This window comes from Procambarus clarkii, chromosome 29, assembly GCF_040958095.1.
Source record: "Procambarus clarkii isolate CNS0578487 chromosome 29, FALCON_Pclarkii_2.0, whole genome shotgun sequence".
Taxonomy (NCBI): Eukaryota; Metazoa; Arthropoda; class Malacostraca; order Decapoda; family Cambaridae; genus Procambarus; species Procambarus clarkii.
The window spans coordinates 7,073,816-7,097,280 of NC_091178.1; the positions used below are offsets into that span (position 1 = coordinate 7,073,816).

At 37.0% G+C, this 23,465-nt stretch overlaps 1 protein-coding gene across 16 annotated transcripts in view; it reads left to right on the forward strand.

Moving 5' to 3' along the window:
* The window catches only part of LOC123764978 (electroneutral sodium bicarbonate exchanger 1), a 151,801-nt gene that overhangs the window by 25,925 nt on the left and 102,411 nt on the right, over nt 1-23,465 (forward strand). For 6 of the 16 annotated variants that reach the window (XM_069333379.1, XM_069333371.1, XM_069333380.1 and 3 more), the window contains exons 3-7: nt 5,272-5,385; nt 12,212-12,450; nt 16,137-16,178; nt 20,190-20,334; nt 21,644-21,863. In XM_069333379.1, coding sequence (XP_069189480.1) covers nt 5,273-5,385; nt 12,212-12,450; nt 16,137-16,178; nt 20,190-20,334; nt 21,644-21,863 — 759 coding nt within the window. In that variant the 5' untranslated portion in view covers nt 5,272. Of the gene's footprint in view, nt 1-5,271; nt 5,386-8,223; nt 8,259-12,211; nt 12,451-16,136; nt 16,179-20,189; nt 20,335-21,643; nt 21,864-23,465 lie in introns of all 16 variants that reach the window. The other 10 variants (XM_069333372.1, XM_069333378.1, XM_069333384.1 and 7 more) reach the window with 5 other exon arrangements.

Here is a 23,465-nt window from a genome sequence, read left to right on the forward strand (position 1 = left end):
ATATATATATATATATATATATATATATATATATATATATATATATATATATATATATATATATATATATATATATATATGTCGTACCTAGTAGCCAGAACTCACTTCTCAGCCTACTATGCAAGGCCCGATTTGCCTAATAAGCCAAGTTTTCAGGAATTAATTGTTTTTCGACTACCTAACCTACCTAACCTAACCTAACCTAACTTTTTCGGCTACCTAACCTAACCTAACCTATAAAGATAGGTTAGGTTAGGTTAGGTAGGGTTGGATAGGTTCGGTCATATATCTACGTTAATTTTAATTCCAATAAAAAAAATTGACCTCATACATAATGAAATGGGTAGCTTTATCATTTCATAAGAAAAAAATTAGATGAAATATAATAATTCAGGAAAAATTGGCTTATTAGGCAAATCGGGCCTTGCATAGTAGTCCAAAAAGTGCGTTCTGGCTACTAGGTACGACATATATATATATATATATATATATATATATATATATATATATATATATATATATATATATATATATATATATATATATATATATATATATATATATATATATATATATATATATATGTCGTACCTAGTAGCCAGAACGCACTTCTCAGCCTATTATGCATGGCCCGATTTGCCTACTAAGCCAAGTTTTCATGAATTAATTGTTTTTCGACAACCTAACCTACCTAACCTAACCTAACCTAACTTTTTTGGCTACCTAACCTAACCTAACCTATAAAGATAGGTTAGGTTAGGTTAGGTAGGGTTGATTAGGTTCAGCCATATATCTACGTTAATTTTAACTCCAATAAAATAAAATTGACCTCATACATAATGAAATGGGTAGCTTTATCATTTCATAAGAAAAAAATTAGAGAAAATATATTAATTCAGGAAAACTTGGCTTATTAGGCAAATTGGGCCTTGCATAGTAGGCTGAGAAGTGCGTTCTGGCTACTAGGTACGACATATATATATATATATATATATATATATATATATATATATATATATATATATATATATATATATATATATATATATATATATATATATATATATGTCGTACCTAGTAGCCAGAACGCACTTCTCAGCCTACTATTCAAGGCCCGATTTGCCTAATAAGCCAAGTTTTCATGAATTAATGTTTTTTCGTCTACCTAACCTACCTAACCTAAACTAACCTAGCTTTTTTTGGCTACCTAACCTAACCTTACCTATAAGTATAGGTTAGGTTAGGTTAGGTAGGGTTGGTTAGGTTCGGTCATATATCTACGTTAATTTTAACTCCAATAAAAAAAAAATTGACCTCATACATAGAGAAAAGGGTTGCTTTATCATTTCATAAGAAAAAAATTATAGTAAATATATTAATTCAGGAAAACTTGGCTTATTAGGCAAATCGGGCCTTGAATAGTAGGCTGAGAAGTGAGTTCTGGCTACTAGGTACGACATATATATATATATATATATATATATATATATATATATATATATATATATATATATATATATATATATACATATATACATATATACATATATACATATATACATACATACATACATACATACATACATACATACATACATACATACATACATACATACATACATACATACACACATACACACATACACACATACACACATACATACATACACACATACACACATACACACATACACACATACATACATACATACATACATACATACATACATACATACATACATACATACATACACACATACACACATACACACATACACACATACACACACACATACATACATACATATGCCTGGTGGATAACGCGCAGGACTCGTAATTCTGTGGCGCGGGTTCGATTCCCGCACGAGGCAGAAACAAATGGGCAAAGTTTCTTTCACCCTAAGTGCCCCTGTTACCTAGCAGTAAATAGGTACCTGGGAGTTAGTCAGCTGTCACGGGCTGCTTCCTGGGGGGTGTGTGTGTGTGTGTGGTGTAGGGAGAAGAAAAAAAAAAGTAGTTAGTAAACAGTTGATTGACAGTTGAGAGGCGGGCCGAAAGAGCAAAGCTCAACCCCCGTAAAAAGACAACTAGTAAACACATACATACATACATACATACATACATACATACATACATACATACATACACACACACACACACACACACACACACACACACACACACACACACACACACACACACACACACACACACACCATGTTTGTGAAATTCACTTTCGCAAACAGTGGTAGACGGTGGAACAAGCTAAGTGAGAAGGTGGTGGAGGCCAAAACCGTCAGTAATTTCTAAGCGTTATATGACAAAGAGTGCTGGGAAGACGGGACACCACGCTAGCTCTCATCCTGTAACTACACTTAAGTACTGTAATTACACTTAGGTAATTACAACGTAGCTACATCATGGAGGCTGGATACCTCATGTCAATTGTCTCCAGATCTGAGCACATCTCTGTGCCAGGTACATCTTGGAGGCTAGTTACCTCATGCCAGTTGTCTCCAGATCTGAACACATCCTTGTGCCAGGTACATCATGGAGGCTGGATAACTCATGCCAATTGTCTCCAGATCTGAGCACATCCTTGTGCCAGGTACATCATGGAGGCTGGATAACTCATGCCAATTGTCTCCAGATCTCAGCACATCCTTGTGCCAGGTACATCATGGAGGCTGGATAACTCATGCCAATTGTCTCCAGATCTCAGCACATCCTTGTGCCAGGTACATCATGGAGGCTGGATAACTCATGCCAATTGTCTCCAGATCTCAGCACATCCTTGTGCCAGGTACATCATGGAGGCTGGATAACTCATGCCAATTGTCTCCAGATCTCAGCACATCCTTGTGCCAGGTACATCATGGAGGCTGGATAACTCATGCCAATTGTCTCCAGATCTCAGCACATCCTTGTGCCAGGTACATCATGGAGGCTGGATACCTCTTGTCAATTGTCTCCAGATCTGAACACATCCTGATGCCAGGGACATCTTGGAGGCTGGTTACCTCATGCCAATTATCTCCTGATCCAAGCACAATCTGGTGCCAAGTATATCACGGAGGCTGGATACCTCATGTCAATTGTCTCCAGATCTGAGCACATCCTGGCACTAGGTACATGATGTACCTGGTGCCCTGGTCTCATGTCAATGTGCTCCAGACCTCACCTAATTGTACTCACCTAATTGTGCTTGCGGGGGTTGAGCTCTGGCTCTTAGGTCCCGTCTCTCAACCGTCAATCAACAGGTGTACAGGTTCCCGAGCCTATTGGGCTCTATCATATTTACACTTTTCATATCATATTTACTATGGGGGCTTGACGGCTGAGTAGACAGCGCTCGGGATTCATAGCCCTAAGGCTGCGGGTTCGATCCCTGGTGGAGGCGGAAACAAATGGGCAGAATTTCTTTCATCCTCATGCCCCAGTTCACCTAGCAGTAAACAGGTACCTGGGTGTTAAGACAGCTGCTACGGGCTGTTTCCTGGGGTGTGTGTAACAAAAAGGAGGTCTGGTCGAGGACCGGGCCGCAGGGACGCTAAGCCCCGAAATCATCTCTGTTATATGACAAAGAGTGCTGGGAAGACGGGACACCACGAGCGTAGCTCTCATCCTGTAACTACACTTAGGTAATTACACTTAGGTAATTACTTGAAACTGTGTATGGAGTCAGCCTCCACCGCATCACTTCCTAATGCATTCCATTTGTCAACCACTCTGACACTAAAAAAGTTCTATCTAATATCTCTGTGGCTCATTTGGGCTTTCAGTTTCCACCTGTGTCCCCTAGTGCGTATCCGCTAGACCTGAGCATATCCTGGTGCCAGGAACATCATGGAGGGAGGCCTGACAGCTGAGTGGACAGCGCTTAGGATTTGTAATTTCTGAGGTTCTGGGTCCGACTCCCAGTGTAGGCGGAAACAAATGGGCAGAGTTTCTTTCACCCTGATGCGTATGTTCACCTAGCAGTAAATAGGTACCTGATAGTTAGATAGCTGCTACAGGCTGCTTCCTGGGGATGTGTAACTAAAAGGAGGCTTGGTCGAGGACCAGGCTGCGGGGACGCTAAGCCGCGAAATCATCTCAAGATAACCGAGGTACATCACAGAGGTTGTTTACTTCTCGTGTCAATGTGTTCAAAACTTGAGCACATCCTGGTTCCAGGAACATCACAGACGTTGGCTACTTCTCATGTCATTGTGCTCCAGACCTGAGCAGTTCCTGGTGCCAGGTACATCCCGAAGGTTGGCTACTTCTCGTGTCAAGTGCTCCAGACCTGAGCATATCCTGGCTCAAGGTACAACACAGAGGTTGGTTACTTCTCATGTCATTGTGCTCCAGACCTGAGCACATCCTGGTTCCAGGTACATCATGGAGGTTGGTTATTTCTTGTGTGCCAGTGTGTTCCAGATCTGAGCACATCTTGGTGCCAGGCACATTACGGAGATTGGTTACTTCTCGTGTCAATGTGCTTCAGACCTGAGGACATACTGGTTCCAGGTACATCACGGAGGTTGGCTACTTCTCATGGCAATGTGCTCCTGATCTGAGCACATTCTGGTGCCAGGTACATTACGGAGAGTGGTTACTTCTCGTGTCAATGTGCTTCAGACCTGAGGACATACTGGTTCCAGGTACATCATGGAGGTTGGCTACTTCTCATGGCAGTGTGCTCTAGATCTGAGCACATTCTGGTGCCAGGTACATTACTGAGATTGGTTACTTCTCATGTCAATGTGCTCCCACTTTTGCCGCTAAACACAATGTGCATATCTTTATTAGTAAATCTGCAGATACTTATGAGCATTTGGCAATTTTGCTGGATTATTACTTGTTGCATGAAGACTTTGTTCTGGAGAGTGTTAATAACAGACGAAGAAAACTGTTATAGTTTTATTTGAATGCCTAGTATATTGTTCATATACGTAAGGACAGAGCAGTCCATTGCCTTTGTAAATATTCATGAAATATCAGTTTTCCATAGGTCCCAAATGACCTATAATTTAATATATCAGACTTGCTGACCAACCTCATGAACAAACATTTGAAAATGGCATGCAATGTTAAAATATTTAAGTTTTAATAGTTATGGATGACAAGAAAGGTGATTTACTGCCCTTTTATGGCTAATCATTGAGATAAAGTCTGGCATGGTGAAGAATGTCTCAATAAGTGTGAGAAGCCACATTCGTCCAGAATTAGGCACTATGCAGAATATCACGTTGCTCAAACAATGTCTATATTTGTCATGACAAGCAGAATGGCGGGAAATTGGAACCAAGTATGTGAGTTCTGCAGTAGCTGTCTTCCTTCAGCTAAATCGAAGGCGCGGAAGGGGAGGAGCTGCCCCTCTTGTGACCTCCAGCTGCAGAGGTATGGATGAAACAGCATCCCATCCTCTCAAATTTGGCAATTGTGATTTGCCACCACAAAGATTAACTAATTTGAATAATACTAATTTGAATTAAGATTAGTTTATGTTAAACATTTGTGTGAACCCCTTCATGATTCATCATTTTTAGCTAACCTATGCTGATTGGCACACTGGGACGTTGAAGCTATTATGATGGAGGCAGTATGTATTATTTAGGGTTCCATCACATGTTGCTGGGCCTTGGATCTAGTAGTTCTCAGCTTCATACATTAAAGTTCCCGATGGTCTTATTCCCTTTGATATGCGACAGGGTTCCCTACCTATTTTTATCAACTTTACTTTTATTTAAATATCACTCAAGCGTTGGTCTCCATCTCACAAAACTCTGATCTTCTAGTAGTCTCGTCACTCTACTGGCCTATAGGTGTCGTGATCCAGCCACTTTTCTCACAATCCACTCTATAACTCCTGCTCTGTTACTCTGCCTTCAGTACTTTTTCCTGTCCTCTCATCACTGATTGTTGTGACTGGTTTTTGTCGTGTCTTTTATTTATATACTGATCAGGACCCTCATTGATGTTTGTAACAGGTTTTGATGATGTCTTGTGTGTGTTGTAAGTACAGGTACTGTCGTTTATTGTTTTTTGTGTGCAAAGAACACATTTGTATTTTGCACTAGTTGAAATAGTAATCCATTTAATTTTGTCACGTATTCATTTATGTGTTAATAAGAGAGCCAGAGAATGTGAGGTAATAGTCAATCCTCTTTTGAGTTCTTGATGTCTTTGAACTGACAAGTATTTGTCCCAGCAAAATTTGCTATGAGCTTACAAGTCATTGTGGGCCACTTGCAAAGTTTCATTAGTGGTCTTTTGTCAGTATATTTGTTTCAGCAGTAAATTAGGAATTATGAAATGTGAATGGGTTATAATATGTATTCTTATGTTGAATTTCTATGGTATTAGGAATAGGAGTAGAGCACCTGTGTTCTAAGCCAGTCTAAAAATATATCTACAGTTGAATATTGAATTTCCTTCAGTTTTGTATCTCTCAGAGAGCAAGTGAGAGAATGTGTGTGCCTGACATATGCTTAATGGAAACTTTGAAGTGTGATGTGTATCAGCTAATCATAGTGCAGTGCTCAAGTGTGTAGCACCACCGTGTTAGTATCCCACCGCTGGTGGAACACTGTTATGTGTGATTGCTGTGTTCTCTTGTGTTGATGATCTGGACGAGGTATATGATAGGCCTATTGTAGTTTTGAAGTGTTTATTGAGTATTCCTTACATCTTGGGAACACAGTGCCTTGTTGAGGCTCACCCATAGGCCTACATGTTGGCTTACTTGCTGCCTGGTTGTATAGGATATACTAATGCTGTAGTGCTACACATTAAGGTGCTGCACTTTGATTGGCTGATACGAGGCACAAGACAAAAAAGACCATTAAACGTATGGCAGACCTATGTGTAAATATCCTAATTGTAGTTTCAGGAAGAGAACTATGCTCGTGGTGTCCTGTCTCCTTTATAAATTACAAAAAATAAAAAACTATCTGAAGTTTTAGCACATTCAACTTTCAAATTAAATATTTTCTGATAATCTTTTTACATTGGTGTTTCTTAATGATGTAATTATGTCCTCTTATTGTCTTGGGCAGGCAGTAAGAAGTCTACTTTATCAACATACTCCAACAATGTCATGATTTTAAATATGGTGATCATGACCTCTTGTTCTGGAATACATTTTAATGCACGCCTTTATGTGTGTATCTGTGTGTGTAATTGCAGTACCTAAGTGTAGTTACAGGATAAGAGCTATGCTCGTGATGTCCCATTTCCCTAGTAAACTTTGTCACATGACACTTTGAAACTATGATCGTTTTGTCCACCACCACCTTCTCACTTAACTTGTTCTAATCATCTATAACTCAGTTTGCAATAGTGAACTTTCTAATTTTTTTGGGGCAGCTGTGCTTCCTTAGTTTGAATCTATGACCTCTTGTTTTTGAAGTTGCAGTTTTCAAAAATTCTTCTTTGTTTTGTGTGAGTGAGTGAGTGACATTAGTCATGAAGCAATTCCTGCAACATTGAAATAAAGACATACATTAGTGCCATGCAAGTTGACACCATGAGGCCAGGGATGTTTGCCTGTATATAGGAAGATATAGTTGCTCCTGCTCCTTAAAGATGTTAAGGTTGCTGAACCCCACCTTCAGTAAATATCACAGTTGCCATGCCTCAATTGCATCAATAGTGTTTCCACCTCATTATTTCACATTTTATTTGTTCCCTTTATTCTTACTGTATATTTATCTTAATATTGATCTTATTGATTATAACATTATCTTATTGACCCAAATTCTTGTGAAGATGTTGGATGAAACAGGACACCCGGCATTTCTCTAGTAGAATTTTTGTTGTATGCTGAGTAGAATGACCATCAGTGTATTATTTGGTTAACAGTGAGTTGTAATGTTTTATTGAATGGAATAATTAAGATGATGAACCTGTTTCTCACACTCCTTCATTTTCAAACAGAATGATTAATATCTTCTTGAAGTAGCCAGTTATGTTTACTTCATTGGAGCTCATTTGGCAATTTCATTGTCATTCTACCTGTTCACTCATGCTATCTTTCCTTTAAGCCAGAGTGAGAGGCACTGCCCACCATTGTATCTGACCTTTATTCAGGGTAGAAGTAAGAGCCATATAGTTCCAGCAGATGAGTCTATCTGTCTACCCTTGAGCCATGTAATAACATGTATCCCCTACCATAGTTGCCATGCTTTGTTGCCATACTGTCTATCTCTTCATTTGTTGTTCTCTTCCCCTCCCCAGTAGCTCAGCGTTGACAGAGGAAACATGGGGAAAAAGTAAGTCACTCTTAAGTGTCATTTCTGTGTCACTCCTGTCACACTAACCGACCAACTCTCACAGGGTGTATGTGGAAACTCCAGACGTATGCATGTCAGCTTTCCCCCACAATCTCTGTAGTCCTATCATACATGCTGCTGTACTTCAATGTGTCCACCATTATACACTGCTACCAGTACATTTAACATACAAACAATTTGTATCATTGTTTTTTTATTTTTATACCTTTTACTCATGATGAAGACCGGTAATGGATAGTCACAAAGGAATTAGAAACTGAAGTTTACCTGAGTGTTTTCATGAATATTGAAACAACATCAAAAGCAATTGCAAAAGAAATAATGGAGTAGATTACAGTATATATCAAGTATCAAGTATGAAGCGGACAGAACACTGGACTCGTGGTCCTGTGGTCCCGGGTTCGATCCCGGGCGTCTGCGAGAAACAATGGGCAGAGTTTCTTTCACCCTGATGACCCTGTTACCTAGCAGTAAATAGGTACCTGGAAGTTAGTCAGCTGTCAGGGCTGCTTTCTGGGGGTGGAGGCCTGGTCGAGGACTGGGCCGTGGGGACACTAAGCCCCGAAATCATCTCAAGATATCCTCAAAAAGATGGTCACTTGTTGAAATATATCAACTCGACTTCTTTTACTTAGATGTTTATTCGATAGTTAAATTTAAGAAGCATTCAACGAGTACAGTCATCCATTAGGGAATATCCATTTTATCTGCTTTCATGTCAGGGAATATCTATATTGCCTGCTCCTATATCAAGGATTATTTAACCATATTAACTGCTCTTATATCAGGGAATAGAAGAGTTTAAACTGATAAATTTTATGAAATTTTTATAAAGCTGCAGAATTAAATTGCAGTACAGATATTACTGTATCTCATAGATCTATATCTTGTAGAGATATCTCAAGATATCACAAGATTACAATTCAGGTAGTTTCTCGCACATATGTGTACTGTATTTTTATTGAGAAATTCTAAATTTTAAAATGTTCAGAGTTTGTCCCATACATTATAGGCAACTGAAGCCTGCACCACTTTTCATGGGACTTTGCAAGTAACAATTACCATTCAGAGGGTTATTCCTTACTAACGATTTTGAAATAGTGTACTCATCACTAAATATTGCATTATATTTAACAATTTCAAGGTATTAACTGTTTTAAAATGTTGAAAAATATGGTAAACATAACAAATTTTTGGGTGAGTTTTCTCACTGTATGTAACCTTTTCTTTATGTATGTAATAAATATGGTTACATACATATTGTAATAGGCTAAGTGTGTTTAGCTTTTCAGCAGCCATTCTCAAAACTAATGGTTAGCAAAACTTGAAGCAAGAAATAATAAGCAAGAAAAGAAATTTCCAACTCCTCATCGAGAAATAGAGAAAATAATTGTTAGTATAATAATGTCTCACTCTTTATGGAAATTTCTCGAGCAATCATTCAGCGGGAATCTTTATTAATCGTCTTCATTCATCATATCTATAACCTTTAAGAAATGCTTGTTAAATTAAATGCAAAGTTAGCAAGTCAAAACAGTATGGAACTCCTTTAATAAGAGACAAGGGAAAGTGTTAATTTTGTATTGCACTTGCTCTGAGATAATGATGACCATCTCATTAATTCCAAGGTATCTATGTTCTTACCTGTGTGCAGCCATCATGATTACATACAGCCTGTGTACATCCACCAGTTATACGTACACCCTGTGTACATCCACCAGTTATACTTACACTTGTGTACATACATCAGGTTTGCATACATCCTGTGTACACACATCAGGTTTACTTACATTCAGTTTAGACCCATACCTTGTGTATACACATCAGGTTTACATATATGTAGTGTAAACCCTTTACCTTGGAAAATTATACAAATAACCTTTTATGATATGGCATTACAACAGATTAAATATACTGTATAAACAATGTACGCAGCAGTATAAATGGTGGATACATTACCTGTAGTATAGCATACTAATAGTGGTATCATTGTAGTTTCTCGATATCTAGCCATGAGAATGGGCAGAGGGTGAAAAACAATTTGGAACCGATTATTGCAAACATCTCATTTGTAAGATATTACCATTGTAACATTAGCTGATAAGTCGATCATTGTACATGAACTCTGGGAAAGGTTCCATGAAGTAGAATGTAACATGACTGCACATTTTATTTAACTTAATGTTAACATACAGTATTTCAGAGATGAGTATAAACAGCTTTGGAGATGGTACTAATAATGGTGGTAGAATACACTTTTATCATATACAGTACAGTACTCAATTGTTTGTATACTTGGGCAGCAGGCATTTCTTTAAATATATTTGGTTAAATATGACCGCATTGCTGGCATTGTTGTTCTTATAGTGTAAGCTTTCTATGTTTCTAACCTCAGTATTTTCTTACTCTCAGGATTATAAAGAGTAATCAAGTAATCATTTTAATCATTAAAAGAGTAATCATTTTGTTCCACTGTGGAACATCTTCAGGTAAAGAGTGAATACACAAGGTGCAAGTTTGGGTTAAATATGCAAGTGGGGGAGGTGAAGTTGTGTCGGGTGAGGTGAAAGGCTGAAGGAATATAGGGCAATCAAACATAGAGTAAGGAATAGTGGGATAAGGGGAAAGGGGCCAATCAAACTTTGGGTAAGGCGGTAGGTGGAGTGAGTTCAGTAGAAATGTTGTTGTCTGGTGCTGTTTAGTGAGATCTGTATTTGTGTGCAGGCAAAGTAGCGGTTGTTATTCTGTATATTTAGGGTGGGCTTTTTTTTTCTCATGAGTATAACTTCCAAGATTTGCAATCTTTTTTTGGGGCAGTGGTGGAAGCTAGGGTTGTTGTATTATCTACTAGCATATTCCTAGTGAGTGTTGTGTTATGCACACTTTGCATATGGTTTCTAGGGGCACTAGCTTGAAGGTGGCAGATCAGTCTCCTCGAAAGCTTAGTGGTGGCCATACCAATATAAGTAGATCGAAGATGACATCCTTCATTGGGGCATGTACAGTAAATTGGTATACAGTGCCATGTTTGCTTTTTGCTGAAGGTTCTATTGTTTATTGGGGCTATTTTTAAGTATTACATCAGCAGTTCTTTTTGTTTTTGTAGTAAATAATGAATTCCAATCTTTGGTCGGAGGCTGTCGGTTCCATTCAATATCAAGTCAAACCGACAGCGCCAGACCAAAACACCGCTACTCGTAAGAGAAAAAAGACCCACCCTAAAAAAACAGAATAATGACTTTACTACTTTTCCTACACACAGATCCAGATCCCAGCAAACAGCACTGAACAATGTCATCTCTACTGAGTTCTTCCCACCCACCACCTTGCCCAATATTTGATTGACTCTTTATTTGATTGCCCCTATATTCCATTGACCCTTCACCTCACCTGACACAACTTCACCTCTCCCACATGCGTATTGAACTCAAAATTGCACCTTGTGTATTCATTCTTTACCTGAAGATGTTCCAGAGTGGAACGAAATGCTGTAGAAAATAAATCCTTCAATAATTACTAGAGTTTTCTTTACCATGAATTTGGTAACTTGATTGCTCTTCTTAATCCAGACACTAAGAAAATAGCTAGAAGCATAGGAAGCTTGCATTATAAGATCAACAATGCCAGCAATGCAGTCATATATAACCAAAAGTACTGTATTGTGTATATATCAATCAATGCTGTATATGGTCAATAGTAGTGTTTAATTTTGGTAAAAGAATGGGTCAGGAAGTAGTAGTGCATGATTATTAATGTAAAGTGATCTTTGAATCAAATAGCTTAGCATAGTGACTGTTTAATAACCACCTTTTTTTTTAGAATGTACATAGGAAATGCAATAATGTTATCAATGTAAACTAAAATGTTTCACCACTGCTCATGCTAATGGCTATACCTCTCTCCCGAATTCTTTCAATGATGGATGGGTTCAGCAATAAGAAGATGGACAGCAGTGGAAATGTTGCTTCCCCAGAGGAAGAGCCTCCCAGGGATCCTGGTGTGGCACAGCACCACTCATTCAACATGGATGACTTAGAGGGTCATCGTGCCCACTCTATCTATGTTGGAGTCCATGTTCCAGGAAATTACCGCCGGCGTTCCCGACACCACCGTCACCGTCACCATCACCACCACAAGAACTCTGCTAAGGATGGTGGCGAGAATCGTCCAGGTGAGTTGGTTCAAGCTGTTCCTGTCAGTTATCACTGCACTTGTTTGCAAGACAGTCTAATCGTTTGGCGTGAAGCAATCATTTTACTGTATTCCTGTTGTGATGGTATGTGGTGTGACAGAAACATTTAAGAAAACACATCACTCATTCACCATTTTATCTTGTGTGTATAGGATGATTTTCATGGGTCTATTGCTAACACAGAGGCAGCTTAATGCAGTTATAACACTATGTAATGCCAACTTAAACTTACTAGTTTTGAAGTCCTCAGTTTCCATGGTTAATCCATTCTCTCAGCTACAGACTAACTGTTCGTCACCAACAGTCAGCACCAGGCTACAACGCTACATAAATCTTGGTAAACAGCATCATTTAAAATCCTCATGCTTAGAAAGTTACAGTGTTTTCATGTCACTTCTTTTTCCATCATTGCTTTTGATTTTATTCACAAACTACATGATCTGCTTCCCTTGTATTTTTTTTGTCAGAAACAATGCTTGCACCAACACCAGACACTTTCCTCCTTATCTATGATTATTTATATTTGTTTTAACTTGGCATTATTGTCTATGGTAAAGAAATTCTTTGTACTCTTGTGTGATTTCGTACATGTCTTCAACTCACAAATAATATACATGTATTAGAAGAAAAGCTAATGAAAGTACTTGAGTAATGAGATCAGACCACACCCGTACGCTAGGAAAACAGTCAGTATGCTTGCCCTTACAGTAGTCCAGGATACCTCAGAAAAACTGACATACATAGAATTGTTTGTACAGTTGATAGTAAAGTACAGTACAAACTTTGTAAAATCTTTCTGAAGTATAAATACATAATTTTTAATAATATTTACCAATAAAATGTAGGATCAGCAAAAATACAAAAGAGTGCAATTTAGTAATTTAATGGAAATTACTGTATGCAATGAACTGATGATCCAGATCCCATTGCGTTCCTCCTGAATAGTCATTCTGGCTCAGCACTGTCTTCTCATAATTGACATATCCCTCTGAAATCTGTTTTTATTTATTTTAGAAATGTAGTTTTCAGAGGGGACTGTAGTGGGCGAATTTCATCCGTTGTTTGGAAGGATCCATTATAAGATGGTCTGGATTTGGGAGGGTGTACTGTATACATTGATGCATTACTGTCTTGGCATTAAACCTGCACTAGCTGTCAACTTATTAATATTGATATTGTCAAATGCATTTGTGAAAGGGATTAGGGATTAATGATTAGTGCAGACTGAAAACCAAGATGACAGCACATCAAATTATGAAACAAGGTTAATACAATCCTTGGCTTCGTTTCTAGAAGTGTTAGGAACAGGACTATGAATGCCATCCTACATCTTTGCTTAGCACAATTAAGAACACACCTAGATTACAGTAGCTGTGCAGTTCTGGTCACTGTAATAAGGGATGGACATCAACTCCATTAAAAATGTTAAGCATAAAATGACCAAAGTTAATCCATAGAATTAGAATACAAATTCAACAATTCAATAGATTCAGATACAAAAGAGGTACTGTACTGTAGAGCAGGTAACTAGATCAGAAAGAGTTGTAGATAAGTGAAACAGGCTACCAAGGAATGTCACTGAAGCACACACCTTGGTAAGATTTAAAATGTATACATTTGATATACTGTATTAACATACAAGCAGAGAAGTGAATCACCACTTGGTGCGTGTGCACACAAATTTGATGCATTGCCATGAGTAGCAGAGTTACCGGGCCACTTTTAGTGTCTTAGGAAATTGAAGTACAGTATTGTTTTGCATTCTTCCATATATCAAACTCAAATTCCACATGTTCTTTTTCTGCTAAATTATACAAAAGTATAACAAATGGAGAGACACATTTTTTCTGTTAATAAAATAAATTATACATTTCATTTATGCAGTACAAAAAATTTCACATATACAGAAGTTAATCATAGGCATAAGTTAACAATTTAATTTCAATTTCTTTCCATCATAGAAAAGTAAATGCAGTATCATATTATGGGAAAGAAAACAGAACATTCAAGTGTCATCAATTTGTGTGGTGTTTACATTCCTATATAAACTATAAATAAAAAACTAATTAAAATGTATAGATACAATATATATATGGCAAAAATTGTGTTAGGTTCCAGAAACTTCAAGAGTACACTTTTCCCAGTACTCAATTAAATACTTATTTGGACATTAAAACTTAATGCCTCCTTCACTTTCCAGCCACAAAAACATCACATAATGCCAAAAATATTTAGTACGGTATGTGTACTATATGTCTGTGTATGTGTTTACACTTCAAGGAATATATTCCAAAATATTTGTAAAATAAAAATGTAGTGTGTGTGTGTGTGTGTGAGAGCCCAACACCTTGCTTGGAACGAGGCAGACCCAAGCATTATTCGAGGTAATCTGCATTCAATCTGTGTACTGTTGAAATTCACCTACACACTTTCAACCTTAGTATTAAAGCACTTATCTGCATTCCACACATCAAAGTCTGCCTGCATTGATTTTTGTTTTGGTATTTTTATTAAGAATTGGATTATGACTAGTTTTGAACTAACTACAAATGTCATTCTGTTTATTAACTTTGCTGCAGTCCTTTTGTGAATTATAGTAAGGAATCTGATGCATGCAAGCAAGATACAACAATAATTTGAAGTCCTCAAATTTTGGCTTATGCTGTAAGCACAAAATCTTGGAAACTCACTCGAAGGGCACAATAGTTCTTACTGTTTTTCTGCGTAACTTTCCAATTATTCATGTAACAGCTTCACTCTATCATTTGCTTTGAAGTGTTAATAATTTCTTCAGCTCACTACTGAAATTGAAATTGATGCATGTATATATACACCGATAGATTTTGTGTAAATCAATGCTTTGCTACACCTCTTTTTTACTCCATTTTCATTTAGGGTCATTATTTCTAGAGTAGATTTAATGAATATTATTTCCAATGCCTTATAAAATATTTGTAGTTGGATAAGAACCAATACAGTATTCTTCTCAGGGATTGGAACACTACTCTACCTGCTTTTCTTGTTTCTTTATTTGCTTCAATATTTCCTATACTGTATGACAACCTTACTGTGTTAGTGTCAGACTTACAGAAATGGAGCTCTAAACCTCAACATTTAAATTGAGCCCAGATCAACTCTGAAAGTTTCTTGACTGTTGCACATTAAATCTGGATAATTGTGTGTTTAGTCCTGGGAATTTACATGATTGCTGAATACGATAGGTGTACACGCAAGGTATAGAATACATAATAAGTGGCTAGTGAAATTTTATTGCTTTATGCTTCATACATATTTGTGCAATTGACTACCAAGGTCTGCCAAATGTTCTACTCCAACTTGTACTAATTATCAGTAAGATGTGTTAAGTGTTTCATCTCACACATTGTTGTAATTGCTACTTGCTGAATATATATGGATATTGTTCTCAGCAGTGGTGTTATCTTTGTGTTGTATTATGGATAATATTAAATTAGTTTTATTATTTTTATAATACTGTATAATACATATTTGCTGCATATTTACTGTATTTATTTTTTATGGTTTTAATTTGCTAATCCCACCCTTTACATTGTACAGTAGCTGGCAGCTAATTAAAGTTGAAAGAATAGAATAAAGTAGCAAAATTTTGATGATGTTGCTTGATGGCAACCCTCCACTTTCTGCAGCGATGCCCCCGCTTGATGAGGACTGCCCTGATGGCTTCTCTTGTACGCCACTACGTTGCAGGCCAGCCATAAGGGATGGCCACGGAAACATGATTCCCCATAAGAGCTGCTCAGTGCATTTCACAGTTACTCATGAGTTACGCACTGGATGAGGGAAGATTGAATGAACTGTTGAACTTGAAAATGCTTTAATAGATATCAAGTGCTCAACACTAATTTCTCTGATGCTGGACCAGGTTAAAAATAAGTTACAGAGGACTTCTAGGTCATAATTTAGGATTCATTATTTTGGACCACAAACCGTATTTTCTTAATTCACAGGTGTAGCAAAATATTTATTTTAAATTTAGTAAAACCTCTTAAATTTAATACTGTATTTTAAATTTAGAAAAACCTCTTTAATTATGATTTGCACATATTTCAGTATTTCAATGAGCTATTAAAGAATCTGATAAACCTGCAAAATACTGGGTTAACTATATCTTGAAAATGAACATTAAGCCTTTACACTGGATGTGGAGTACAGGTGATTGGTAGCTAGCATATTTACTAGCCAATGAGCAGGATAATAGGAGCTGATATTAACTTCATTTAAAAGTGTACCACTATCTGTTTCACTGATATCAATCTATTTCTATATATCAATATTGGTAAGATTTTGGCCACTATTTCAATACTGTTTTTTTTTCTGACACAGGTAGGTAAAGTTCTAACATCTGATAACAAATTATTAAATATCATTATTGTAGTCATCTTTTTAAATATTCAGTTAAGGTGACCCGAATCACGTTTACACGAGTATGTGTTCAGATTTAAATTTCTTTGATATTTAGTTATGAAAACGTAAGCATGGCTAGTTAAATGGAAGCTTTTTTCTTATTACGTATTTCATTCTGAATTTTTCCAAGTACTTCTGCAAAGCCATTATTTGGTATTATTGGCAAGACCAGGGGCCTGATTCACGAAGCAGTTACGCAAGTACTTACAAACGTGTACATCTTTCCTCAATCTTTGACGGCTTTGATAACATTTATTAAACAGTTTAAAAACATGAAACTTCCCAATCAACTGTTGTTATTGTTATAAACAGCCTCCTGCTGCTTCGGAGCTCATTAACTGTCTAATAATTGTAAACAAAGCCGCCAAAGATTGAGAAAAGATGTTTAGGTTCGTAAGTGCATGCTTAATCGGCTTCGTGAATCTGACCCCAGACAACATTCTAGTTTGATTATAGGAATTTTTGTTAAATGTTTTCTAATAAATTTAAAATTTTTAATAATTAAAATAATTTTTAAACTTTAACTAAAATTTCTAATATTTTTAAATGTTCTCTAATAATAATAACAAGTTATAAATTTATATTTTTTTAGTAAATACTGTAATATTAAAATTTTGTTTCAAAATAATCTCAGTAGAAATAGTAAAGCCTGCCAAAGTGTGCATTTTGTTGCAAATCTCGTCATAATGTAATGGCAACTTTAAAAATTCAGGCTGGAAAATAAACAAAAACTTGTGTTCTGAGATATAAAATTTACTGCTAAAATACAGTATCACAAATTTTCAGCAATATCTAATTTAATTTCAGTATATAACTGATTTTGAATAGAGTATTTTTATATGACTTGTATTTCATTAATCTGAATATGTTTTATGTTTTCATAGGAAAAAAATAATAGTTGGCAACTTGCCATTAATGGCAAATTTTTTTGGATAGTTGACAAAAATAATAAAACACGGTACTTCAGTTGACAGTTATTTCAAATAAAGTTCAAAATGTAGCAAATAATATAGGCTTTCGATGGCAATAAAAAGAAATATCGGTCAAAATACTGGTATCGGTACACTTCTAGTTTAAAGTCTGTATTTGCTAAGGTTTAATAATAAAAGCATCACCCTATTAATATACACATGCAAGCACATGTATAATATTACAAAAAAGTTTCTTAATTATACAGTATTATAATAAAATAGCTGAGGAGCCCATATAGAGATATCTTTGCACTGTAATACTGTAACTGTCTGCTCTGGCATGTAATAATAGTATGTGAAATAGTGTAGGTCTGTTGTGTTTCTTAATTGTCATGTGTGTATTTTTTTTGTATGTGTGTGCGTGTGCTTGTGCGCACGTGTGCATGTGCATGCCAGAACAAATAGCATTTTCTATGCTTCACAGATACTGTTTGCTTATAATATTAAAAAAATATAAATTTATAGTATTGATCTTAATAATTAGGTGCAGTCAATGGCAAATACATAAAAAAGTATATAAATTAATTTACTATACATTGTATTTGTATAAAGCAATGCTTATGGTTCATAGTTCACTATGATTCTGTAAAAAGAGGTTTTACTACGAGATGTGTCATCTTAAACGATAAGATTGTAATATGATACGAGGTCCGAGGAGAAATTAGTGTACTTTTGATAAATACAGCATGGGGGGAATCATGGTCTGGGTTGTCCCTGCTGTGTGAGCCTTACCCACAGTAGTGCATGAGCTCTTGCAATAATGCCCATAGTTTGTGAGCATAAGTGAAAAGATCTTGTTCCCTTAAATATTGTAATGAGAGTATTACTGTGTTCTATTATAACCTGAATTGATCTAACACATTTTAGTTGTTTCTCATGTCTAGGGAGCAGACATTCCACTGTGTTCACGCCTCATACTCTCTATTACTTTTTCTTTTTCTCAAGGGTCAGCTTAGGGGAGTTCTTGCTTTTGTCTCCATCAATAGGTCAAGAAAATGCAGTATAGAGATTTTATAAGCTAGTGATTTTTATAGGTTTATAAGGCTTTTATAAATAAGCTTTTGAGTATGCTCTACTGTAAATATTAAACTACTGTATAGATAAATATTCATTATATATTGTTTTTGCAATTAAGATTTTTACATGTTACAGTATTTTGGGGTTTGAACAGGTAAAGTGAGGCTAATTATTTTTTAGTATATTTCCAAATTTGTGTCCAGTAGAAAATGCTACTTAAGCAGTACTGCAAAAAAAAAAAAAATTAGTCAACTTCTTTAATTTGTTTAAATTAGATATCATGGCTTGTTTTACTTATCATTGCTTGTTTTACTTAACTCTTGTTAAAGTGTTGTGATGCGTTCTTTTACTTTTCAACTTGTCACTCTTGCAATTAAAGAGAAATTTTAATCCAAACTGTGTATTGTATTGCATACACAAAGTAACTAGACTCTACTGTTGCAAGATGAGCTGCAATAGACTAAAGTTTTCTTATATCATGCTGAACTTTTTATGCCAATTTTGATCATTATTTTCATAATTGCTAAATAGTTTACTATATTGAATTTTTTGAGATTTCATCAGTGTATATTTTTCCTACTAGCTGATTTTGTTTAGCTTAACATGAGACATACCCTTGCTACTGTATGTGAGACATGCCCTTGCTACTGTATGTGAGACATGCCCTTGCTACTGTATGTGAGACATGCCCTTGTTACTGTACGTGAGACATGCCCTTGTTACTGTACGTGAGACATGCCCTTGCTACTGTATGTGAGATATGCCCTTGCTATTGTATGTGAGACATGCCCTTGATACTATATGTGAGACATTATTTGCTACTGTATGTGAGACATGCCCTTGCTACTACTGTATGTGAGACATGCCCTTGCTACTACTGTACGTGAGACATGCCCTTGTTACAGTACGTGAGACATACCCTTGTTACTGTACATGAGACATGCCTGTGTTACTGTACGTGAGACATACCCTTGTTACTGTACGTGAGACATGCCCTTGTTACTGTACGTGAGACATGCCCTTGTTACTATACGTGAGACATGCCCTTGTTACTGTACGTGAGACATGCCCTTGTTACTGTATGTGAGACATGCCCTTGTTACTGTACGTGAGACATGCCCTTGTTACTGTATGTGAGACATGCCCTTGTTACTGTACGTGAGACATGCCCTTGTTACTGTACGTGAGACATGCCCTTGTTACTGTACGTGAGACATGCCCTTGTTAGTGTATGTGAGACATGCCCTTGTTACTGTACGTGAGACATGCCTTTTCTGTGTTCTACAGTAACTCCTCCAAGCCAGCGTGTGCAGTTCATCCTCGGGGAGGATGAAGATGACGATGGCATGCATGACAGCCATCCTCTCTTCAGCGAGATGGAAACCCTCACAGAAATGGAAGGAGGAGAGCTGGAGTGGAAGGAGACAGCCAGGTATAATCACAAAGGGAGATAAAAGGAAAGAGCTTTGGGGAAAAATGGTAAAAGTAAAAGGGCAGTCAGCTTCTTGGGAAGTGATGTGCAATAAGTTGATAGGTGGTAAATTGGGTTTTGGATGATGCAAATAGTGGTGAGGCAAGTGTAGGATATTATGACTAGGATGTATTGCATTTAGCAGTGAGAGAAGTGCAGGAGATGTATCACAGATAGTCAGTGAAGGACAGGAGACATTCGTCAGTTACAAGTCATGCCTTAGCACTAACTGACAATAGAAAATAGAATACTGTAGAAGAAAAAATCCACAAGGATTGTTTGTAATGAGGGTTTGAACCTACGCGCTGGATGTTCCCAGCTGCGCCTTAGTCGACTGTGCCACAACACAGTAAAAGAATTGCAACTTAGAGTGCTAGTGCCATCTCTAAGATCCTGAAGCTTCTCCACAGCCTAATCGGGGTTTCACACAATTCCCCCATGCACCCGGGGAATTGTGTGAAACCCTGATTGGGCTTCGGAGAAGCTACAGAATCCTAGTGAGGGCAATAGAACTCATCGTTGCAATTCTTTTATCAAATCGAGGCACAGTTGACTAAAGCACAGCTGGGAACATCCTGTGCGTAGGTTCGAACCCTCATCACGGCCCTTGTGGATCTGTTCATTTGATATATCATGCTATTGTGATTTCTGTGTGTATAGAATAGAAGACAATAGAAAGAGAAAGGAATTCAGGTGTCCTCAAAGTGAGTTGGAATTAATTATCTCTATCTCCACTGACAATAATGAACAAAGCCAGTGACTATCCTTCAACTAATAGTGCACCAAATTAAGCCCCTGAGAAAAGGCAGAAACCAGGAAATCCCTCGGCCATCAAGAAATAATGTTGGGAATTTAAATTATCTTTACACTAACTCAGAAGCTTGGTAGATTATATTTAGCACATTTGGATCATATTTTCAGGCAAAGAATCTCAAAATACATTTAAAAAAATACTTTTATTACCTAGAGTGTAAAAACCCTCTAGAGTAATGGAGAACATTTTCACATTCAGACATCACAGTTTGTCAGTGGTGAGGGACAAAGGGGGAGGGGGGGAAGGGGGAAAGGAAGAAGTATGTGCAGAATGTATTAGCTAGTCAATGGTGAGGAAGAGGGTTGAAAGTCATAGAGCTGCATTTATACAATTAGAATTGTAAACGCTCAAAGCTCTTGGAGTATTGGCAATAGTTTACACTCTTATATGTTCTAGTTTAAGTACTGTACTTAATTTTGTGTTAAATATTGAAGTCATTTATATTTTTATTTGCAGATGGGTTAAGTTCGAGGAAGATGTGGAAGAGGGTGGAGAACGTTGGTCTAAACCTCATGTGGCAACGCTCTCTCTTCATTCCCTTTTTGAACTTAGGTCTTTCATTCTTAATGGAACCGTCATTCTTGATATGGATGCTACATCTTTGGAACAAATTTCGGATCTTTTGTTAGATAACATGATAAATCAAGGGACATTGACTTTAGAAGCCAAAGATAAGGTAAATAGGAATTTTGAGTTTGTTTCATAATTTTTAGTAACAATTTATTGTTTCTTAATATGATATTTCCCTGGATTGATTACAAGACAGCCATACTGTAGTTGTGTTTTCTTTACATATTATTTAATATAAACAATTAGTTTGTTGGTTTCTAAAGTAATTATCTAAGTGTAGTTCCAGGATGAGAGCTATGCTCATGGTGTCTCGTCTTCCTAATACGAGATGTTTGGTGGTTTCTGAAGTACAAGATGTATAATTGTTTCTGACATACAAAATGTTTTATAGTTTCTGAAGTACAAGATGCTTCATGGTTTTTGAGTACAAGATATTTCATGGTTTCTAAAGTACAAGATTTTTCACGAGTCAGATATTTTTATTGAAACAGTGAATAGAAGGCACCTACAAAAGAGTATAAGAATCGTGTGACTTTTAACTCTGTGATGTGCTGCGTTTATTGTGAAATTCTGGCTGTGCACCGAAAATCAAGTGTTCGCAAAAAAAATTTCTTTGTAAAATGTTAAATTCCCTTCCCTGAACGTGTACATGAAAAAAAATCCACTTACTTTGACTGTGGGGATGTGGACAAAGTGGTGCATGATGTCATCACAGGCTGTTCGCCCGTGTGTGGAGCTCCCAGAGGCGGTCATGCAGGCCATTCAAGCCTCACGAATTGCCACAAATATATTAACATTTATTTTTTCTTTGTATTTTCAATGCTTTATAATTCGTTTTTCTGTGGGGAGCCCTTACGGCTCTCTGGAGCTACTGGGCTAATGTGGAATATTATTAGACCAGGGCATTAGCTATGAAGTTTGACCTACCAGGGACTACGAGCCAGAACCTGGCCCCTTCAGAGAGGTTTCAGGGAGCAATGGCCTTGGAAACCCCCGTGGTTGGGGGGTTTTCCTTATCTGCCATCGACCGGGGTTAGGCACCCAGAAAGGTGGGCATAACAAAACAAACTGCACGTGGTAAGAAACTAACAACAAAAACCGAACAGAGAGGCAGAACTTCCTTCAATACCAAGGGAGCAAGCAAACATCATACTCCACCACCACTTGTCCTGTAGTACCTGTAGGTGGTATGTAGCCAAGCTTGTGAAGTGTAAGGCAGTCTTGAAAAGATTATAGGAAAATATCAATTTGTAAGGTATTCTTGAAAAGTTCGCTTTGTAAGGTATTCTGGAAGAGATTCAGCTAAAATGATTGCTTTGTAAGGTAGTATTGAAAAAATCCAGGTATCCTTGGAAAGATCTAGGAAAAGCTCAATGACAAAAGTCTGTCCTGGTATCACCCATATCTTCATCTGTATATGGGAAAGTATAGATGACAAGGGTGGGCATGGGTGGCACTCAGCTACTACTGGACTCGCTCGCTGTATCGTCCTCATCAGTGCTGTATCACTTGCATCCGACTTGATGAAAGCATATGACAAAGACAATAAAGAGATTTCAGGATATTAAAGAGCTTCTTTGGAGATGGTGGGATGTTATAATGGGGTGTAAAAAAAAAAAAAGGTTAGAAGTGGAGTATTTTATAGAGTTAATGGTACAATGAAAGACTGGTATTTATTTATAAGTATGCATGTTGTGGTATATCCTCA